Genomic DNA, 18,063 nt, shown 5'->3' with positions numbered 1-18,063 from the left:
GACCTGTTGGTGCAGCCGTTTGTTGGAGGGGGTCACTGCCGACGCTGCGGGCCGAGCCGGGGGATGAACACCGCCCGCGGTGCAGCCGTGACCGGGAAGCCCGCAAACGGCAGCCCCCGTCCTGCGGCACAGGCACGGCCCCGCCGGGCGGCCCCGCGGGGGCTCGCACACCCCCAGCCCCTCGGGGAGGTGCGGGGCCCCCGTGCGCCCGCAGCTCCCCGGGCCGGCAACAGGGGTTGCGGGCCGGCCCCGCGCCCCAGCCGGGCACCATTTCGGTGGCCCGGCCTCCAGCTGGCACGGCCGCGCGGGAAATGGCGGCGGCGGGCGGCGGGGCAGGCCCGCGGGGCGGCTGCCGGAGCCCGGGCCCCGCCTGCTCGGCGGGGCGGTGCCGGCCGGCGCGGGAGGGAGGGAAGGAGGGATGGCGGCGGCGCGGAGGGTGCGGGCTGGGGACCCCCGTGCCGGCTTCAGGCGGCCGGCGGAGCCGGGCCCCGCCGTGCCGCAGGGGCTGATCCGGGCGGCTCGGAAGAGCGGGCAGCTAAACCTGTCGGGCCGGAGCCTCAGCGAGGGTGAGCGCGGGGAGCCGGCCCCGGGGCGGCGGGGGGCCCCGGCGGGGCCGCGCCGCGGCTTGCCCTGCCCTGTAGCCGGCGGGTACAGCGCTTCTGCCCCGCGCCTCAGCCACGCTCAGCCGCGGTTGCCGCCGTGGTGGGCCTGCCGCCCGCGCCCTGCTGCCTTCTGGCGTGAAGAGCCAAGCCGCTCTTCAGCTGAGGGAGCAGGCCGCGGTGCTTGCGGACCTGGGGTGCCTCCCTGCGCTCGGCGGTGCCACCCGGTCAGGGCAGGAGGACTACAGATGGAGCAACAGCAATGAGTATTTCCAGCTATCTGCTTGCAGATCAGCTTACTTTTGGCCGTTGCTGGCAGATTGCCATTAGCTTGTTAGTGTCTGCTCTGGAAAAATGTCTCCTTAAAAATACAATTGACTGTATGTGTGGATGTATATGACAGTGGAAGTTGTAGAGTAAATACATGAAGAATTTAATTGCTGCCTGTGTTTTGTGAACATAGTGCCTGATCATGTGTGGAGGATAAATTTGGATACTCCGGAGGAAGCTCATCAAAATCTCTCTTTTGGTGCTGTGGATCGCTGGTGGGAACAAACAGATCTGACCAAGCTGATACTCGCCTCAAACAAACTGCAGTGTCTTTCAGAGGATGTCAAACTACTGCCCGCGCTCACTGTTCTGGATGTAAGTACGGTGATCCCATCATGGCAGGTGGGAAAATAAAGTCTTGGATCTTTGTTTTGCATTTCATTGCAGCGGTGGGCATGTAGAAGTGGCACAGGTGTATTCCCAAGATAAAGATTGTTACAGAGCACTCTGACAATGTATTGGTTTATGTGCTGGTAGGGGTTACTGTTTTGTGGAAACATCTAGGAAATTTTGTTATGGACACTGAAGGAAGAGCTACTACTGGATGCAGCCACCTTTCCTGCACACTCCCCCCCCCTCCCCCCCCCTTCATATTTAATCTCTTAATGTTTGCCATCAATTAAGTAGAATTTTGCAGATCAGCAGTTGCAATGCCACATTTGGTAATTGCTTTGAGGCACGTACATAGCTGTTAACTTGTGTACAGAATTATTCGCTGTATTAGGTGAGCAGAAACAATCTGAGATAGGCAAGGAAAATGTACAAAGTAAGAATTAGTAAGTGTATTCTAAAAACTTGTATTTTCCAGGTGCATGATAATCAGCTGACATCACTTCCTTCTGCTTTAGGACAACTAGAAAATCTTCAGAAACTTGATGTCAGGTAAGTACACATTGCAAAACTGGAACGTGAGAAATACCGCGGTGGCTTTCACAGTGAAAACAAGAGATTGCAGTATATCACATTTTCTTTCAGAAAATTAATTTCAGATTTTTAACTAGAAAATATGAGTATATTGAGAATAGTAAGTTTTGAGTCAAAACTGATGATCATACGTTAAAATTACTTTTAATGATCTGCAAAGTCACATTCTTGCCTGGAAGGTGAAAAATGGTGATGTTTTGGATAATGACACAAGCAATATCTACATTCATTTCCTTCAGTCTGGCAGTTTTGAGTATAAAAATACTTTTTGTTGTGATTAACATACATTGTAAATAGTTGTATAGATCTTGTTATTGCTGGCAAGTTCATAACATTGTTTACTGGAGTAAATTTGTGCAGAGGGAGAAAGAGGCTACACTTGCCACTCTTGAGTGTGAACTACATAAAGCCCCCAAAAAAGGTCCATCTGGAATATTGTAAATTCAGATAAGGATTAAAAGTATTCTTGAACAAATAAACAAACAAGCCTAACGAATTTCTCCCAGGAAACTAATCCATTGTAGAAGGCTGTAACAGTTGTAGGAGATGGATTTTTCTTAAGGGTGATGGTACCCTGAACAGTGAGCACATGTATATGCCGCAACATGAGAATGTTTTGCAGAAGCCTGTCTGTCTGTCAATGTAATTAATAGTTAAGTCTGTGCCAGCACAGAATATCCAGTGTATCTGATGCTGGATGTGCTTTGTGCGTGCTCTCACATCTGAAGGCTCTCACATCTGAAGGGTTTGTGTTTCAATAGGCTGTGGGTGGCTAAGATAAACCAGCTGATAAAAGTGTTGCAGCTGTAGTTTGGACAGCATCATGTGTAGCACAAGTGTTCTGTAAGTGGTTATGTTCTTAAAACTACTTAGTAATTGTTTTTTCCTTTTGTGTTCCATGTTTTAATACCAGCCACAACAAACTGAAAAGTGTCCCAGAAGAGTTGATGCAGTTGTCACATTTGAAGAGCCTTCTTCTTCATCACAATGAGCTGAGCCACTTGCCAGATGGATTTGGACAGCTTGTCAATTTAGAAGAATTAGTAAATTACAACTTTTTTAAAAACGCTTGTTTGTGCAGATATATCTGTGTTTTGCGCTGATATATCCATGTTTTGTTACTGCTAATTAAAAAAATCCATAGCTTAGATGGCAGAACTCTGAATATTCTAATGAGTATTCTAATGGTGGGCACAGTGGTGGGGTTTTGTTTTGTTTTGTGTTGGGTTTTTTTTGTCTTTTTTTTGTTTGAAACCAAGTTTTGCTCTTGGTTTGCCAAATATTTTAAGAAAAATCAAATCCCTTGTGATCTGTCAGTCAAGGGAGACTTTTTTTTCTTCTATTCACATTTCTGTCAGGGAGATCCTGAAGATGTCAGCCATCTAATTTTAATGTTCTGCCAGTAATTAATTTTGCAGTAGCAATACTCGTGGGATATTTTAAACATCTCTTTCTAACCTCACTCTCTTCCTCTTTTTTTTTTTTTAAAATCTTCAGGATCTTTCCAACAACCATCTCACAGACATTCCATCAAGTTTTGCTTTGCTCATTAACTTAGTGCGACTCAATTTGTCTTGTAATCAGCTGAAGAACCTGCCTGCGGATATCAGTGTGATGAAAAGTAAATTACTTCCCTCAGATTATTTAATGCCATACAGCCAGTTCTGTAGTTATGTTCAGAAATATAGTGTATATTACTCAGGATTTTGAAAATATGTTCTTAAAAGAGCTAATGTATTCTCAAGAACGTTAGTTCAGAATGATTTTTAAAAAATCAGTTACAGCTGCTGTATATCAAACTGCAGTCCTCTTATGGTTCATATTTCTTGATAAGTGGGACATGGAGTGATGAGAAGCACGTAAGGATTAATAAGTTCTGCTTAGAAGTTAATAGCCTTAAGGCTGCAGTAAGAAATTTGAAATTTTTTTGTCTTTATTGCATATTTTGAGTGGAAAGTAAAGCATAAATGAGAGATAGTTGGAATTATTGGAGAGGAAAAACCCCTAAATTAGAGTGATAAAGTTCACTTCTAACATTTAAATATTAAATACAAAGCAATATTAGACCCTTTCTTGACAAGAGGTAGTATTTGTCAGTGTCATTGAAAGCATTCCAGAATGTTCTGTGAAGCATAAATGAAAAGCAGATGCCTTGTTTACAGAAATGTTGATGCTAACTGCTTTGATTTCTGTCAGAATTCTGTTTGGCGAAATGTTGTTACGTTTGTTTTGAAAACCAGGATATTTATGCTTCTGTAGAAAATCAGTTTTTATTTTACCTTCTTTTTCTGTCTGTCATGGCGTGCTTACTTCTGTAGGCTTAAGACTACTGGATTGTACTAAAAACTACCTGGAAACTGTACCTTCTCAGTTAGCAACTATGGCATCTTTGGAACAACTTTATCTGAGAAAAAATAAATTACGTTCCTTACCAGAATTTCCCTCATGCAAATTACTGAAGGTAAGGTTTGAAGTGGTCGGTAGGCTGTAAATCTGTTTGCTGTAAACTTTTAAAATAATGACTGTCACTTAAAGCACAAATTTTTGTGAAGTGCTGTGATCAAAAGTTCATAATTATTTGTCTAGAACTCCATTTAATACACCCTCATTTGCAATTACTGTCCACATTGGTCAGTCTTAAGGTCACTAGGAAGACAAGTTTGCAGCAGTGTTCTTCAGATTTGAAAAATAAAGGAAATACTTGAAGAGGAATGACTGAAAATCTAGATTTAGTATTGCCTGCAACAGTTGTGCTATGTTATTGTTTTATCTCTAGGAACATATTCTGGATAAATGTATTTTGTTCGTTATAATTTTTTTATTTGTAACGGCAGAGAAAGTACTGGTTTTTTTGTTTTTTTCCTCTTCCTTCTAGCATAATTAGATCTTCCAGATATTTTGTAGCCTTAATTCCTGGTATGTTTAAAATCGAAAATCGCCTGTCTCAGAACATCAGAAATTTGTTACTCAATTCACAGAAAAATGATTGGGCCAAGTGAATGCCTTTATCGCTGTGTTGTTTTCAATGATCAAATCCATCAAAGAATGCAGATGCTTTATTTCTGCGTAACTCTGAACTCAGTAGTTAAAATCCCAATCTATTTCAGCATTTTCTAACAAAATTCTTGGTGTTTGAAGTTGAGTGCCTTAGTCCATACAGCAGCATGTGTGTACATTCTTTTTGGTCTAAAGAACCATTCAATTTTTCCATTATAAATGAAACATTTCCAATAGGGAGATGGAGAGCTACCCTCTCAACTTCCTATAACTTGACATTTAAGAAACTTCTTGAGTAAAGAAGTTGTTGACAAGTTCCTGACAAAAGTGGAGCAAATTTATTCCTGGCTTGGAAATGGAACTTAAAGCTGAGGGATCTGTGATGGTTCCAAAAAAGCTAAGTTCAGACTTGGGTCTCTCTTTGGAGTGTTTGATGTTTCATGTGCAGATGAAAGATAATAAGATCTATATTTTCTCCATGTCATCATCTGTTTTTGCCAATGTCATGATTTAGGAAATGAGTAAGTTACAAAGCAATCTTTCTAGAGTGACACAATTGTGGATGATCTTTGTTTCCATAGGAATTACATGCTGGTGAAAATCAGATCGAAATACTAAATGCAGATAATTTGAAGCATCTGAATTCCCTCTCTGTACTGGAACTTAGAGACAACAAGATAAAATCGGTTCCTGATGAAATTACTCTGCTTCAGAAGTTGGAGCGACTTGACCTCGCCAACAATGATATCAGTAGGTAATATTAAAAGCTGTGTTGTGTCTGAGATGAGGCATAGCTAATGCCATCTAATGACAACTAATTCTATAATGATGTATTACACTTTGTAAAATGTAATTTAAAAAGGGCTCAGTCACAAAATGAACCATTTGTACATTGTGTAATTGTTATGGTCAAACTGTGCCTTTGTTAACTGTAGTATGTTCTGTATCTTTTTATTGGAACCTGAGGTTGAGAATACCAGGCCATCTGACAAACCATTGCAAATTCTTTAGAAATTGTTTGGAAGCCTCTTTGAAATGAGTTGTTTCCATTTGCAGGTTGCCTTATACGTTGGGGAACCTTCCTCAGCTGAAATTCCTGGCATTAGAGGGAAATCCTTTGAGAACCATTCGAAGAGACCTTCTGCAAGTAAGCACTGTAGACTGTATGTAAAGTTTGGTTATGTTGCATATGTACATGATCCAAATTGTGTAGCCAGAACAGTAAAAAAACCCCACAGAATACGCCCAGATTTCAAGTAACCTGTGCAACTTTAATCCATCTCTTTTGTTTGTGTGTATTGTGATTTGGGTACTCTTTCCACTCGAGTCTGATCCAGTGCATAAGACCATGGGGACTGTGGAATAAAGGCAGTCATTGCTTTCTGATGTGCTATAGAAGCTGCAATATATATTGCAAATGAAGCAATAGGTCTGCTGCCTAATCCCGTTGCAATGCTGGGCGAGTACTTTACATCAGGCTTTTCCTAGACGTGCATGGATTTCTGTTTTTTGTTTCCTACTTCCCTGAATTAAGGATCTAGGATTCAATTTCCAAAGCATATTTGATGGCACATCCATTTTGAGCAATAACAAACTGATGTAGTATGTTTTCTTAAGAATAACATACACCTCAGATTTGCATTCCCTTTGTAGGTGACTGCCAAAGTGAAGGTGTGAGCTCTGTGTGAGCAAACTAGTACATAGGGCAGGAGGGAGGCTGGAGCATGGGCACTGCAGCCGCTATGGAATTGCCTGTTATTTTTATTCCGAGGCAGGCCCCTCTTCCTGTTGGTGGTATACATTACTTCTTTCTGTGCTTCTGCCAGTGTTATAAAATAAATGTTTACAAAGCACTGGGATTCTCTAAAAGTAAGCCTCAGTGAAGACTCTGTTGAAATGATTTTTTTTAGTATCTGTCAGAAGAGGCAAAACATTGTGTATCTGATTAAATGGGCATTGTATGCACTAAATTAATGAGCAAGGCCTCAGTGGGTGGAAGTCATACATGATTCCAGAGTTCAAACTTGGCTTAAAATGCGCAGACAAAGGAGTTTGAGTTCAGGTTGCCTGGTTACTTCAGTTCTGGTATTCTCTAGCTTCTGAGGATTTGCTGTCTTTCAAATGTAAGAGCATAGATGTGTGTAACTTCTAGTGTGTATTTCAGATTTGTAGAAAACGGCAGGTACAAGGATTATGATATTTTATACTTAGACTGTCTTGATCCATTACCCACATGTGAATTCATATAACTGGAATTTTATATACTTACCTAGACTTTTTTACATTTGATTTAGAAGAGTAATTGGTAAAGCTTGTAGCGTTCCCCGGGCACCACTTAGAAGCAGGTGAATACTGAGATTAAGGATTGGCAGGTACTGGGGAGTAAGTGTAGCACAGCAGGCACTTGTCCTGTTTCTGGATGACTTTCTAGTAATTTTCTGTTAAATCCTAGTCTCTCCTTTTTGTGTAACATACCATCACATGGCTGATGAGCTTTGTCTTTCTGTCTGCTTTCCTCTCTGTGCAAGCCACATGACTTTACTCAGCTTTCTGTTTGATGACCACCTTTTCCTTAAAAGTTTTCAGGTTCTTCCATAGTGGCTTCCCTTGTCTTACGCAGCTCAGCACATGCTATGCGTAGCTGTGCCTGTAGTCAGTCCCGGCCTCCTCTGGCCTCTCTTTCTCAGCCTTTTGTCTTCTGTTTCTGTCATCTCACCAGATTCCTTGCGAGGATTCCTCCCTTTCCAACATCCACATTTTCCTTATCCCCTCTGCATTCAAATCAGCCAGTGTCTTACTGTGTGTAATACAGATGGCAGCTGGAATGAGAAATGTTAATTCATATTCAGCACTTTAGTTCAGTCCCTGGTTTTAAAGCATTAAGGAGAAGCATGTAAAAACTGTGAGGAAAACCTAGCTTTATCCTGAAATAAATGGCCTTGTGAGATTATGCTTGATTACTCATAGACTTTGTTTTACCAGTAGAAGTTGCTGTGACAGGATAGAAAGTAAAGTCTTCGGAGGATCAAGCTGTTAAAAATTCATGCAAATTATGTAAACTGCAGTGGTTTTCCCAGAGGTTATAATTTTGTACATAAAAAGTCACCAAAGCCCTGAACAGTCAGCTTCCTTGACAAAATTTAAATGTCTTCTCCAAAGCATAATTGTACTAGACCTTCTGCAAGGGAAGATTAAGTTCATTTTTCCCTTGCTCTTGGAACCGGGTAACTACTTAAGATAAAAAGCTAAAAATGTGGAGCCTGGGGTAGTGATATGGGATTGGAAGTTTTCAGCTGGAATAAAACAAAATTGTAAATAAGCAAGTTGATCAGCTGCTGCAAAGAGGAGGGTTTTTCTATGGGAAGCCTTAGGTGGATTTTATAGTCAGCAGTGCCACAGGCTCCACCTGTGTGACTGGAATTGTCATTCTTCATTGTCAAAACAGCTGTGTAAACACTGGCTGGCAAATGCTTACTGGCTTTTTTTATTTTTTAAAGAAAGGCACCCAGGAACTTCTGAAATATCTAAGAAGCAAAATCCAAGGTATGTTGCTGTATTGCATTGCAGTTTAAAGAGAACCTTCTTAAGAAATTAAATTAGAACCTATGGAGGGTAGTTTTTTTAATCCAGGTTTCTCCAGTTCTCCTGCAATAAGAATTTTCTTTACACTTTGCTCTTATATCTCAATGCTGTTTCTCTTTCTTATTTTATTAGATAATACTGAATAACAAACAGTCCCTACTGAGGACTATAATTTAGTAAAATAATAATTTTTCCCCTGGTCCCTTTATGCATTTTGCATGAGGAATTCCAGCAGCTTTTTTATTTTTCCTCCGAACATCAACATGGGAAGTTTTAGATAAGGGGATCTTCCTTTTAAGCTTGCCATCTGTCTGCTGGCTTGGTCATTATACTGTAACCAAGAGTAGGTGACATTTTGCAGAGATATTATGTATTACTTATGTAATAGCATGGGCGGTGCAGTCCTGTGATTCCCAGAAGTACACGCGTGGAAATTCTGCCTTCAAGTCTTGGTGATGTCATGAAGTCTACCTCATAGCTGACTAAGAATATAAAAAGTTTTGGGGAGAAAGTAGCTGATTATTTTAAACATCATTCTAATCCTGGCCTGTTAGAATTTATCTTCCTACTGTCCAGTAGCCTTGATCCCAACATTTCCTATAGAAATAATTAAAAAGACATAAAGCAGAAAATGAGATGAAATGTTTCAAGGTGATTCTCTGCGCAAATGCGCTGTGTTTTTTGCAGAGTCCTCTCTTGTATGCAAAGCTCTGTCTCTGTGGATTAAAAAGCACCTAGATGATTCTGTCTCGCGTTTCTCTAACAGATACGATACCTTGTGAAAATGAACCTGTAGTATTAAAACAGACAAAAACCTGTGAGTTGCTTCAGCGCACTCAGGTCATTTTCCAGATTGATACTGGGGCTTCTAATTCACTGAGCTACTTTGGCATTTGGATTTGTTTTTTTCTTTTCTGTGTTTTCTAAACAAAATAGCAGAGATATAGTTTATTTTTTGTTATATGGGAAACAGGCTGTCAGAGTCCTTAAGTAGCTTGCATACTGAGAAGATGAAATCCTTTCAAACCAGGACTTCGGTTTACCATCTCTAGAGATCTTAATCTTTCTTAAGTTTTAAAACATAAAGTAGTCAAAATATCTGCATTCACTGGTCGTGTTAAATAAGATATTTATATTTATGATTATGCTGCACTTAAATGGCAAAAAATGCTTAACTTATCAAATTAGAAGGAGCCTTGATAATACATGTAAGCAACTTTTATTGAAAATGGTATGTGTGCATTTTCCGTTTAAAGTAGATTTTCTATCCATCTGCCAGAGGATGGCAGTATTAATTAGGTTACTGCAGCATATAAAATTGCTTCAAAATGTCAGTTTCTGTGCAAATCTGACATTATTAACTTAACAGAAATTGAGTAATAAAATAATTGAATGCTAGAGGACGTACTCAGAAGCTTATCTGGTGAACTATAATAATATAATTGTGGATAATAAAATCAGCTAATGTCTTGTATGTACAACAGTGCTTGTGATTTTACTCTACCTGTTATGGTATCTGAGTTGAAGCTAAAGCAGTAGCAGTCCTGTTTCTGTGGAGGTTTAAACTGGAAGAAGGCCTCTTTTTTTGCTTGGTTTTGACCTTTTTGACCTTCCTTAATGAAAGGATAACTAGCTGCTGTTAGGTGCAATTGTTATAGACTTTTATTCGTGAATACTACTGAGTTTCCATAGAGTTTTGTTCAATCTCTTTTAGCAGAAGTTGGATTTATCATATATTTGGACTTCTAGCTAAGTTTTACCTCACTGATGCGTATGTGGATCCCTGGGGTGTGATGCCACACCTCAGATGTGCAGAACAATGCTTTTAATCCGCATTTCTTAAATATTCAAAGTAGCCTTGCAACACCACGAGCTTTTTTTATGTGGATTGTAGGTAGTAATCAAAAGGAACTTAACAGAGAACAGTGTGATGAAAGTTTATAAGTATTAATGTTTAAAAAAAAATTGTGGCCGAATTTGCTGTTTTGGGTATAGGTGGTGTAGATAATTTGTAGCCCAAATTCCTTGTTTATCATTGTTTCTAGCTCCTTGACCGATGGAGGCTGCTGCCTAACATAACAGCTAGCATAACATCTCTATGGCTTCCTGACCAGTTTTTAAAATGCGTGTCGTCCCCTCTCCCTCTCACCTCCCCAAAACCAAACAAACCAGAAGCCCAAGATTACAAAAAATCTAAAATCGTTACAATAAAATTCTTGAAATCATCTGAATCAGATTGTATTCCATTGAGCCAGGATACAGGAAGAATTAAAAAAGTGTGATGGCAGGTGACTAGGGACACCGAACCTTTCCATCCTGGTCATTCAGAACACCACAGCTGGCTGCAGCCTGTAGTTTGTGTGACTGTATATGCTTGTTATCTCTAGATGATGTGACTAGGCCAAATGAAGAGCCTCCTGTGACAGCCATGACTCTCCCAAGTGAGTCAAGGATTAACATGCATGCCATAACATCACTAAAATTATTGGAATATAGGTACGCGTTTTGAAATATTACCTATTTTTAAAGCTGTAAGAATACTTTTCTATTTTTTGACACACACACACACCCCTGCAAAAACTGGCTGCGAATCCTGCAGCATTTGTGCATTTTTAACTTTGTGTGCTCAGGAATAGGCAGATTTGAATTGCCAGGGTTTTTAATTATTTCATTGTAATCAAATATCCCACAGTAATGTTCCTGTTAACTCAGTGAAATGCTTAATACCTTCAGGTGCTTTTAATACCTTTTAAACTTCTTTAGCAGTTTTCATTAAGTCTCAGATTATCTTGTAGTAGGTGAGTCCCTCTTTGGTTATTTCTTAAATGTAACCAACAATGTAACTAGTTAGGCTGGGAAAGGGGAAGAGCACAGTGTTTGCTGAGACCTGCTGGTGAAATGCGTAGTGCTGCTGTGAGCTGGAAGGTGGAAAGGACCTTGCTGTGGTGAAAGGGCTGGGCCGGCCACAAATGTTCATTTGTGATCCCAAATAGAGTCGTTACTCACTGAGCTGAGAGGGGGAAATCTGTTTAATGCCAGTCTTGCTACCCTTTCTGGCCCACTGTAGCACTTTACACATTTGTTGAGGTAGTGGCATAACTCGGCTCTTGCTGATTTTTCTTAAGCAAGGTAACAGATCAGGGTGCCGGTGTGAAGTGACGCTATTGCCCAGGTGCCATGTAACACTGTACAGTGAATGGTAGCTTTCTGATTAACAGTCCTTCGAGGACTTCAAACTGTAGGTATTTATGTATCTATTCTACTACTCATCTTTTTCTACAAGAACAGGAAAATGTCTTGTTAATAGGAAATTGTTAACTTGTTCATGTTATCCAGCTTAAATGCTTTCCATTGTGTAGTGAGAAGCAGGCAGCTGTGATTCCCGACGAACTGTTCAATGCAGTCAGAGGCAATCCGGTCACTACTGTCAACTTCAGCAAAAACCAGCTGAGTGAAATTCCTCCAAGGTACTTTTGTAAAGGTCATTCTCTATTCGTTGCTTTCTTTTTTATTTTTGTTCCTCAGCACCTTGTGTTTTCCTGAGTTGAGTAGATTTACACTTTATGCGGTGTATGTGGTTGTATATGCACACAACACATAAATGAAAGTATAATTGGGAAGCTGAATAAGGCACTTGTGTTTCTAGTACGAATAGCATGCAGGTGGGTCTGTTGATTAACGTGAAGATGGCGATAAAAAGCAGCTTGGCTCTACTCAGTATTGCTTTCATTACATGTTGTTTTTCATCTTGCTTTGCTAAGCGTTGTTGAAATGAATGGTGAGAGACTGATGTGACTTCTCATAATAATGAAGTGCTGTACTTAGCTACAGTGTAGTATTGTTTTCTCTATAAAGCAGTCTTTTTCCTATATGAAGATAATTCACCACTTTATTGGGTGATAACTTCATACTATAGCTGAGGTTCTATTTAAATTCAGTGTCTTCAGATAGCATAATTGTTTGTAGTTCTTTTTTTAAGGAAGCCTGAACAATTTCCATGCCTTTTTTCTTGATAGGTTTTCTGTCTCATCGCATAGCGTTTGATATTATTGCACTTGTTATGTCATCCACAGTTAAGGAGAAGCATTCTCTTAACATTAATGGAATAAATAGTCTCTTTGTGTGAGGAGGAAGGTTACTGCATCTCTGGTAACCTTCATTTCATAAGAAAATCATGAAAGCTGATTTTTAAGGTTACCACCACGTTTGTGGGGGCAGCTTATTTCCATTCTTGGACCCAAGCGTGCTGAACATTTAACCTTTAGCACATAGAACTTGAAGAGGCGTGATCTTTTTCTTATAGGAAAAAAAATTGCTCCTCAGCACAGTTTCTAGAAAATCAATTTAGCAACATAATGCCTGTGCCTCCTATGCTTTTTCTCTATATTAGAGGCTGCTGCATTCACTGGGGATAGGTGTAGGTGTGCAGCCGCTAGGTGCTAGACAATTCAGTGGCAAGCAAGATAGGAGAGAGGAGTATTTTGTCATTTAATTACCTTTTATTTTTAGGGCTAAACCAGAGAATCTATTGTAGGGAATTTTTTTTTTTGGAGGGGGGCTTTTACACTAAAGCATCTTAATACGATACCCTTTTACAAGAAGCAGCAAATGCTATGTTTCCTGGAATTTGTAATCGGAGAACAGTGGGACAGAAAGGTAGAAATAAAATAACAATCTCTTTCTGTTTGTTTGACTGCTAAAGAAGATGGATAGAGTCTTTTGTTAAAATATTTACAGGGCAGGAGATGGCAGTGATGGCCATATGTGCCATAGTTTCTGAAAATACCTCTTAACTGCATTTACGTGAGCAGGCTTTTGTAGTAAAATTTGCTCTCCTAATCAATGAAAGAAAATTTACTCTCCCAATAACTTTAGTTAGATGATTCTGAGCTTTGTCTTTCATCAAGTGTAAGATGCCAGGACAGGCAACTTTCACAGGTGGAACTTTCCATTATCTTCACAAAACTGCTTCTGAAATGTCAGGTGTCCTTGATTTATGGAATAAAGCAGGGTTTCTTTCAATAATTTAGAAAACAGAATGCAAACGTGAGCTTACATAATAAAAGTATATTCGTGTTGGCTTTCAGGATTGTGGAGCTGAAAGACTCAGTTTGTGCTGTCAGCCTTGGCTTCAATAAAATCTCATCTATTTCCTTGGAGCTCTGCATGCTCCATAAATTGACACATTTGGATATCAGGTTTGTGACGTGTGTTGGACTTCCTTTCTCTAACTTATTTTAATGCCTTTTTAAACCAGCCATCTGTTACAGTGGAATAGCAGTACTGAAATAATTTTTCATTTCCCAAAATGCCTCCGTGACAGTTGAATGACCGGCAGATTGGAAATAGCAAGTGGCCTAGATTTAGGCATTGCTTAAAGAAAAACAGAAAAACCCCCAAGTGGCCAAGCTCTGAGACTTGCTGTGATGAAAGGTCTTGCCTCAGTCATAAAAAGGCTGACAGGGATGTTAAGTTGCTATTTAAAAGCAACCCCCAGCCACCCCACAAAAGAAACCCACCCCCCAAAATCCTGGAGGGTAGTTGGGAAGTGGTACAGGCAGGGTACAAATCCTGTTGTGCTGCCTGAATCTGAAGCTGTCTGTGGCTATTTTGTTTGCAACAGATTGCTACTTACTGTCATTTTACCTTCTCCAACTCCTGAATAATACACAATTGGGATTAGCTTCCTGGCATTTTGTCTTTGGCGTTTCACAAAATGAGAAGTAGCAAAGTGCGGCCGCAGACAGGTTTTACCTTTGGCTTGATCTAAAGTAATCTGCTTGTGTCTGGAGAGAGTCCAGCGAGGGGCCACCAAGCTGAAGGGTCTGGAGCATCTCTCCTCCGAGGAGAGGCTGGCAGAGCTGGGGCTACTCAGCCTGGAGCAGAGCTCAGGGGTCTCGTCTGTGTGTGCAGACACCCGCAGGGAGGGTGCTGAGGACAGAGCCAGGCTCCTCATGTGGTGCCCTGGGGCACGACTGCAGGCAACGGGCACACAGGGACACCCAGGAGGGTCCCTCTGGACACCAGGAGACACTTTGTCCCTGTGAGGGTGACTGAGCGCGGGCACAGGTTGTTCAGGGAGGTGAGGGAGTCTCCATCCTTGGAGAGCCCCGGAACCCAACCGGATGGGGCCCTGTGCCACCTGCGCCAGGGGCTCAGACCGCATGAGCTCCAGAGGTCCCTGCCACCTCCAACCAGCCAGTGATTCTGCGGTGTACATGCTGCCGATGGAGGAGCGAGGCTGAAGACCACAGAAATGTGTGATCATATTGAGATTGATGAGGGAACGAGGTTGAATATCTTGGTGATTAAGGATTTAGGTCTAAGTCTGGGCATCTTGTAGTGAGTGGTCTGCATTTTTCTGGAGTGGCTCTTTGTGTCACACTCAGGCTCTAGGGGTTTGTAAGGACAAACAAGGTGTCTTCCTTGTATTTAAGAAGCTTCTGAATGGCTTCCTGTCGTGGGAAACACTACGTTGACAGTAGCCGTAAACGAGTTTGTTACAGCTATTAGATAGTGGGCTAAAAGACTTTTGAAGAAGTTTAGAGTTATCCTACCGATTCACTTTGGCACCAAGATGTGGGCGGTTTCTTAAGCTTTCCTCTGAAACACAAGGAGCTGAAGTGCCGGGCAGGTTTGTGGAGTTGTTAGATGCTTTGAAGTACTTGGGAATCTTTAGAGGACAGACTTTACATCTCCTGCTGGCAGAAATGAGAATGCAAACTGGCTTGCAGTAGCAAGCATCTGTACTTGAACGTGGGCTTGACCCATTTATGAAGCAATTAATTGGGTTAAGACAGCATGTTGGCACTGGTAAATATGCATATTCTGTCTCTGTGGATTCTTAACTGGACTTTCATAGAAGTTAGTGATTATTTTTTGTCTTCATTTGATACACAGAAATAACTTTTTGACATCTTTACCTGAGGAAATGGAGGCACTGACAAGACTGCAAATAATAAATCTTTCTTTTAATAGGTGAGCAACTATTTAGATTTTTTAAAAAATATACAATAATAAAAAGAACTGAGCCAAATTCAATGTTATTTTCGTGTGATGTAAGAATGAGGAGGCGCTTGATCAGCAGGCTGTGAGCAATGAAGTGAATATACTACTTTACACAATGGGTAGTGTATTTTGGGAACTTTCCGCCGCAAACGTTTTGGAGAGAGGCAGTAGCAACAGGTTAAAAAAGGGATTAAACAATGTTGTGAATGATATAGATCCAAAAATGGATGCCAACGGGACTACCCTCCAGCATCCATGGTACAGCCATTCCAAAAAACACAAGGGGAATGGTCGGCAGGAAGCAGGCAGGCGGTGTCCCTGAGGGGCAGCTGCTGCTGCTCTTGCAGCAGGGGCAGGGCTGGGCCGGAAGCAGCCTTCCTCCACCTCGGCGGGGTGTTTCTGAAGTACACGAGAGAAGAGCTGGCCTCCCTTCCTTACGCTGGCGAGTCATGTTCTGTGAGACAGCCAGTCTTGTAAAATGAACGCAGTCAGCCTGCAGTTCTGTTAGAGGTGCTGAACTGGCACTCATTTTTGAATGTGCGCGTTTTGTTGACCTTTTTCACGATGTGCAAGGTAAAAGAATGGATTCTTTCTCCTTTCAGAGCGGTATGTTTAAACGTGTACCTTAAATGATAAGGCTGAAATGCTGTCTGATGTTTAAAGGCTGCTAATTTTGTTAATGCCCTGTTTCTGCTCTATTTCTGACTTTCATTGGTTTGCCTCCTTTTTCTTCTTGAAGATTTAAAGTATTTCCCAGCGTCCTTTATCACATCCTAGCACTGGAGACTATCCTGCTCAGTAACAACCAGGTTGGGTCCATAGACCCTCTGCAGCTAAAGAAGATGGACAGGCTTGGAACACTGGACCTTCAGAATAACGATCTCCTCCAGGTGCCACCGGAACTTGGAAACTGTGAAACTCTAAGGTGTGTGTTCTAAGTCTATGTAGTGACCTGTTTTATAAAAAAATATATCGTGACTGATTTCTTCAGGGCTTGTATCATCAGAAGAAAAAGTATTACTTGGCAGTATATGTTCATATAGGTCTTGATACATAAAAAAGGTCTCTCTTAGCATTTGTAAAACAGTTAAATTCCTTCCTTGTTTTCTCAGTATTGTAGAGAACTGGGGGCAGTTGTTTCATGATTCAAAAAAAAAAAAAAAAAAAAAAAAAGGAAAGGGTATGTTGCTTTGTGTAGATCTAATGTTGGAAACTAAGTCAGTTACACGCGCCTGTGTGTACAGACCCGCTGGTGGTCCACCTGCAGACAAGCCGGTTAGCCAGGCAGGCCAGCTGATACATTCAGCTCCTTCCCGCTGCGTGTAACTCGCGTTGCTGCAAAAGAGACAGGATAACATTCTCAAAATAACCTATAACGAGAGGTGGCTGTGAACACCCTTACATAATGCACACCGAAGGGGACAGTTAGGCATAAGCGGTCTGTCTTGTTAAAGACAAATTGCTGGTCCCTTTGGCTTTCTCCTTTAAGGAAAGTTTCTGGAAGGACTTCAAAAATACAAAACAAAACACCACCGCCACCCCCACAAGCAAAAACCTCCGCAGAGATTTATGCATGCCAAAGAGGCTAGCAGCTAAGCTGGAAATGGGAGGGTTGCAAATTAATGTAGTTTTCCTTTTTTACTGTACCATTTCTGTATTTCAGAAGTTCTTTTTCTCACCCTCTCTTCTGGCAGAGGCTTGCTGAAGAAGTAGGGTATGTGTGTATTATGCGTCTACAGTAATATATCACCACTGATTTATTAGCATAAATTAAAATTCAGATGTCTCTAAAGAAGATAAGTTAGTGTGAACTAGGGAAGCAGGAATTAAAATTCTTTTATTGGAACAGAAGAGGAATTAGTTATGAATTTCAGAAGATTTAAAAACCTCTCTGCAGCTTATGAACATGTTGGTACAACGTCTATACAAGTAACTGAAACCCTCTCATTTTTTCTAGGACACTTCTGTTAGAGGGAAACCCGTTCCGCACTCCCCGGGCAGCCATTCTGGCAAAAGGAACAGCTGCAGTGCTGGAGTACCTGAGAAGCCGCATTCCTGCTTGATACAACAGCCCGTGTCCTTGGCAGGCTTGGGAATCCCAGTACAAGCCAAGCCTTACCCCGTCCGACCAAAGGCTGCCGGGTTTGACTGCCTTCCTCCCACCGCGTCAGCTCATTGGTAACCTGGCCTGTGCCATAAAGCATTTACAATGGTGTTTATAGTTTGCATGTTAAGAATGAACTCGCCTATGAAATACTTTCCCCTCAAGGCTGCACGTTTGGGGAGCGCGTTTTAAGATACCACAACCGATGTTTACACTTTCTGTAATAAAAATACCACTGAAACTGCCTTCAGTAAATGGGGATAATGTTTGTTCTACAGTTAAGCTAATTTTTAAAAAGAATTGTCACCATTGAAGTATTTGAGCAAAAGGCAGAAGCAGCCACTTTGATTTTTGTATGCCTGTTTTACAATCTCCTGTAAGGTATTTGGTCGCTCTTCACCGCTGCCTCAAAAAATTGGCTGCTGGTTTGTACGTGATGAAACACACGAACTGTACGATGATGTAAGGGCATGGTCCGAGACGTGCTGCAGCCGTGTGCGTGCCTCACGTACAAGGTGG

The 18,063-nt window shown here is 41.4% G+C and overlaps 1 protein-coding gene across 1 annotated transcript; it reads left to right on the top strand.

The window, feature by feature from the left end:
* The first annotated feature begins 380 nt into the window (after nucleotides 1-380).
* On the top strand, nucleotides 381-17,789 carry LRRC40 (leucine rich repeat containing 40). The gene is made up of 15 exons (XM_055725250.1): nucleotides 381-566; nucleotides 1,063-1,244; nucleotides 1,738-1,811; nucleotides 2,767-2,896; nucleotides 3,351-3,474; nucleotides 4,172-4,314; nucleotides 5,432-5,604; nucleotides 5,907-5,997; nucleotides 8,348-8,393; nucleotides 10,820-10,928; nucleotides 11,792-11,899; nucleotides 13,520-13,630; nucleotides 15,333-15,410; nucleotides 16,180-16,365; nucleotides 17,398-17,789. Exons 1-15 carry the CDS (start codon nucleotides 419-421, stop codon nucleotides 17,501-17,503), a joined length of 1,809 nt encoding a protein of 602 aa, XP_055581225.1. The 5' UTR covers nucleotides 381-418; the 3' UTR covers nucleotides 17,504-17,789.
* Nucleotides 17,790-18,063: the final 274 nt, after the last annotated feature.

The sequence above is a fragment of the Falco cherrug genome, chromosome 12 (assembly GCF_023634085.1).
Source record: "Falco cherrug isolate bFalChe1 chromosome 12, bFalChe1.pri, whole genome shotgun sequence".
NCBI classification, from domain to species: domain Eukaryota; kingdom Metazoa; phylum Chordata; class Aves; order Falconiformes; family Falconidae; genus Falco; species Falco cherrug.
Note: the sequence above shows the minus strand (reverse complement) of the source record. Positions and strands in the feature narration are given on the sequence as shown.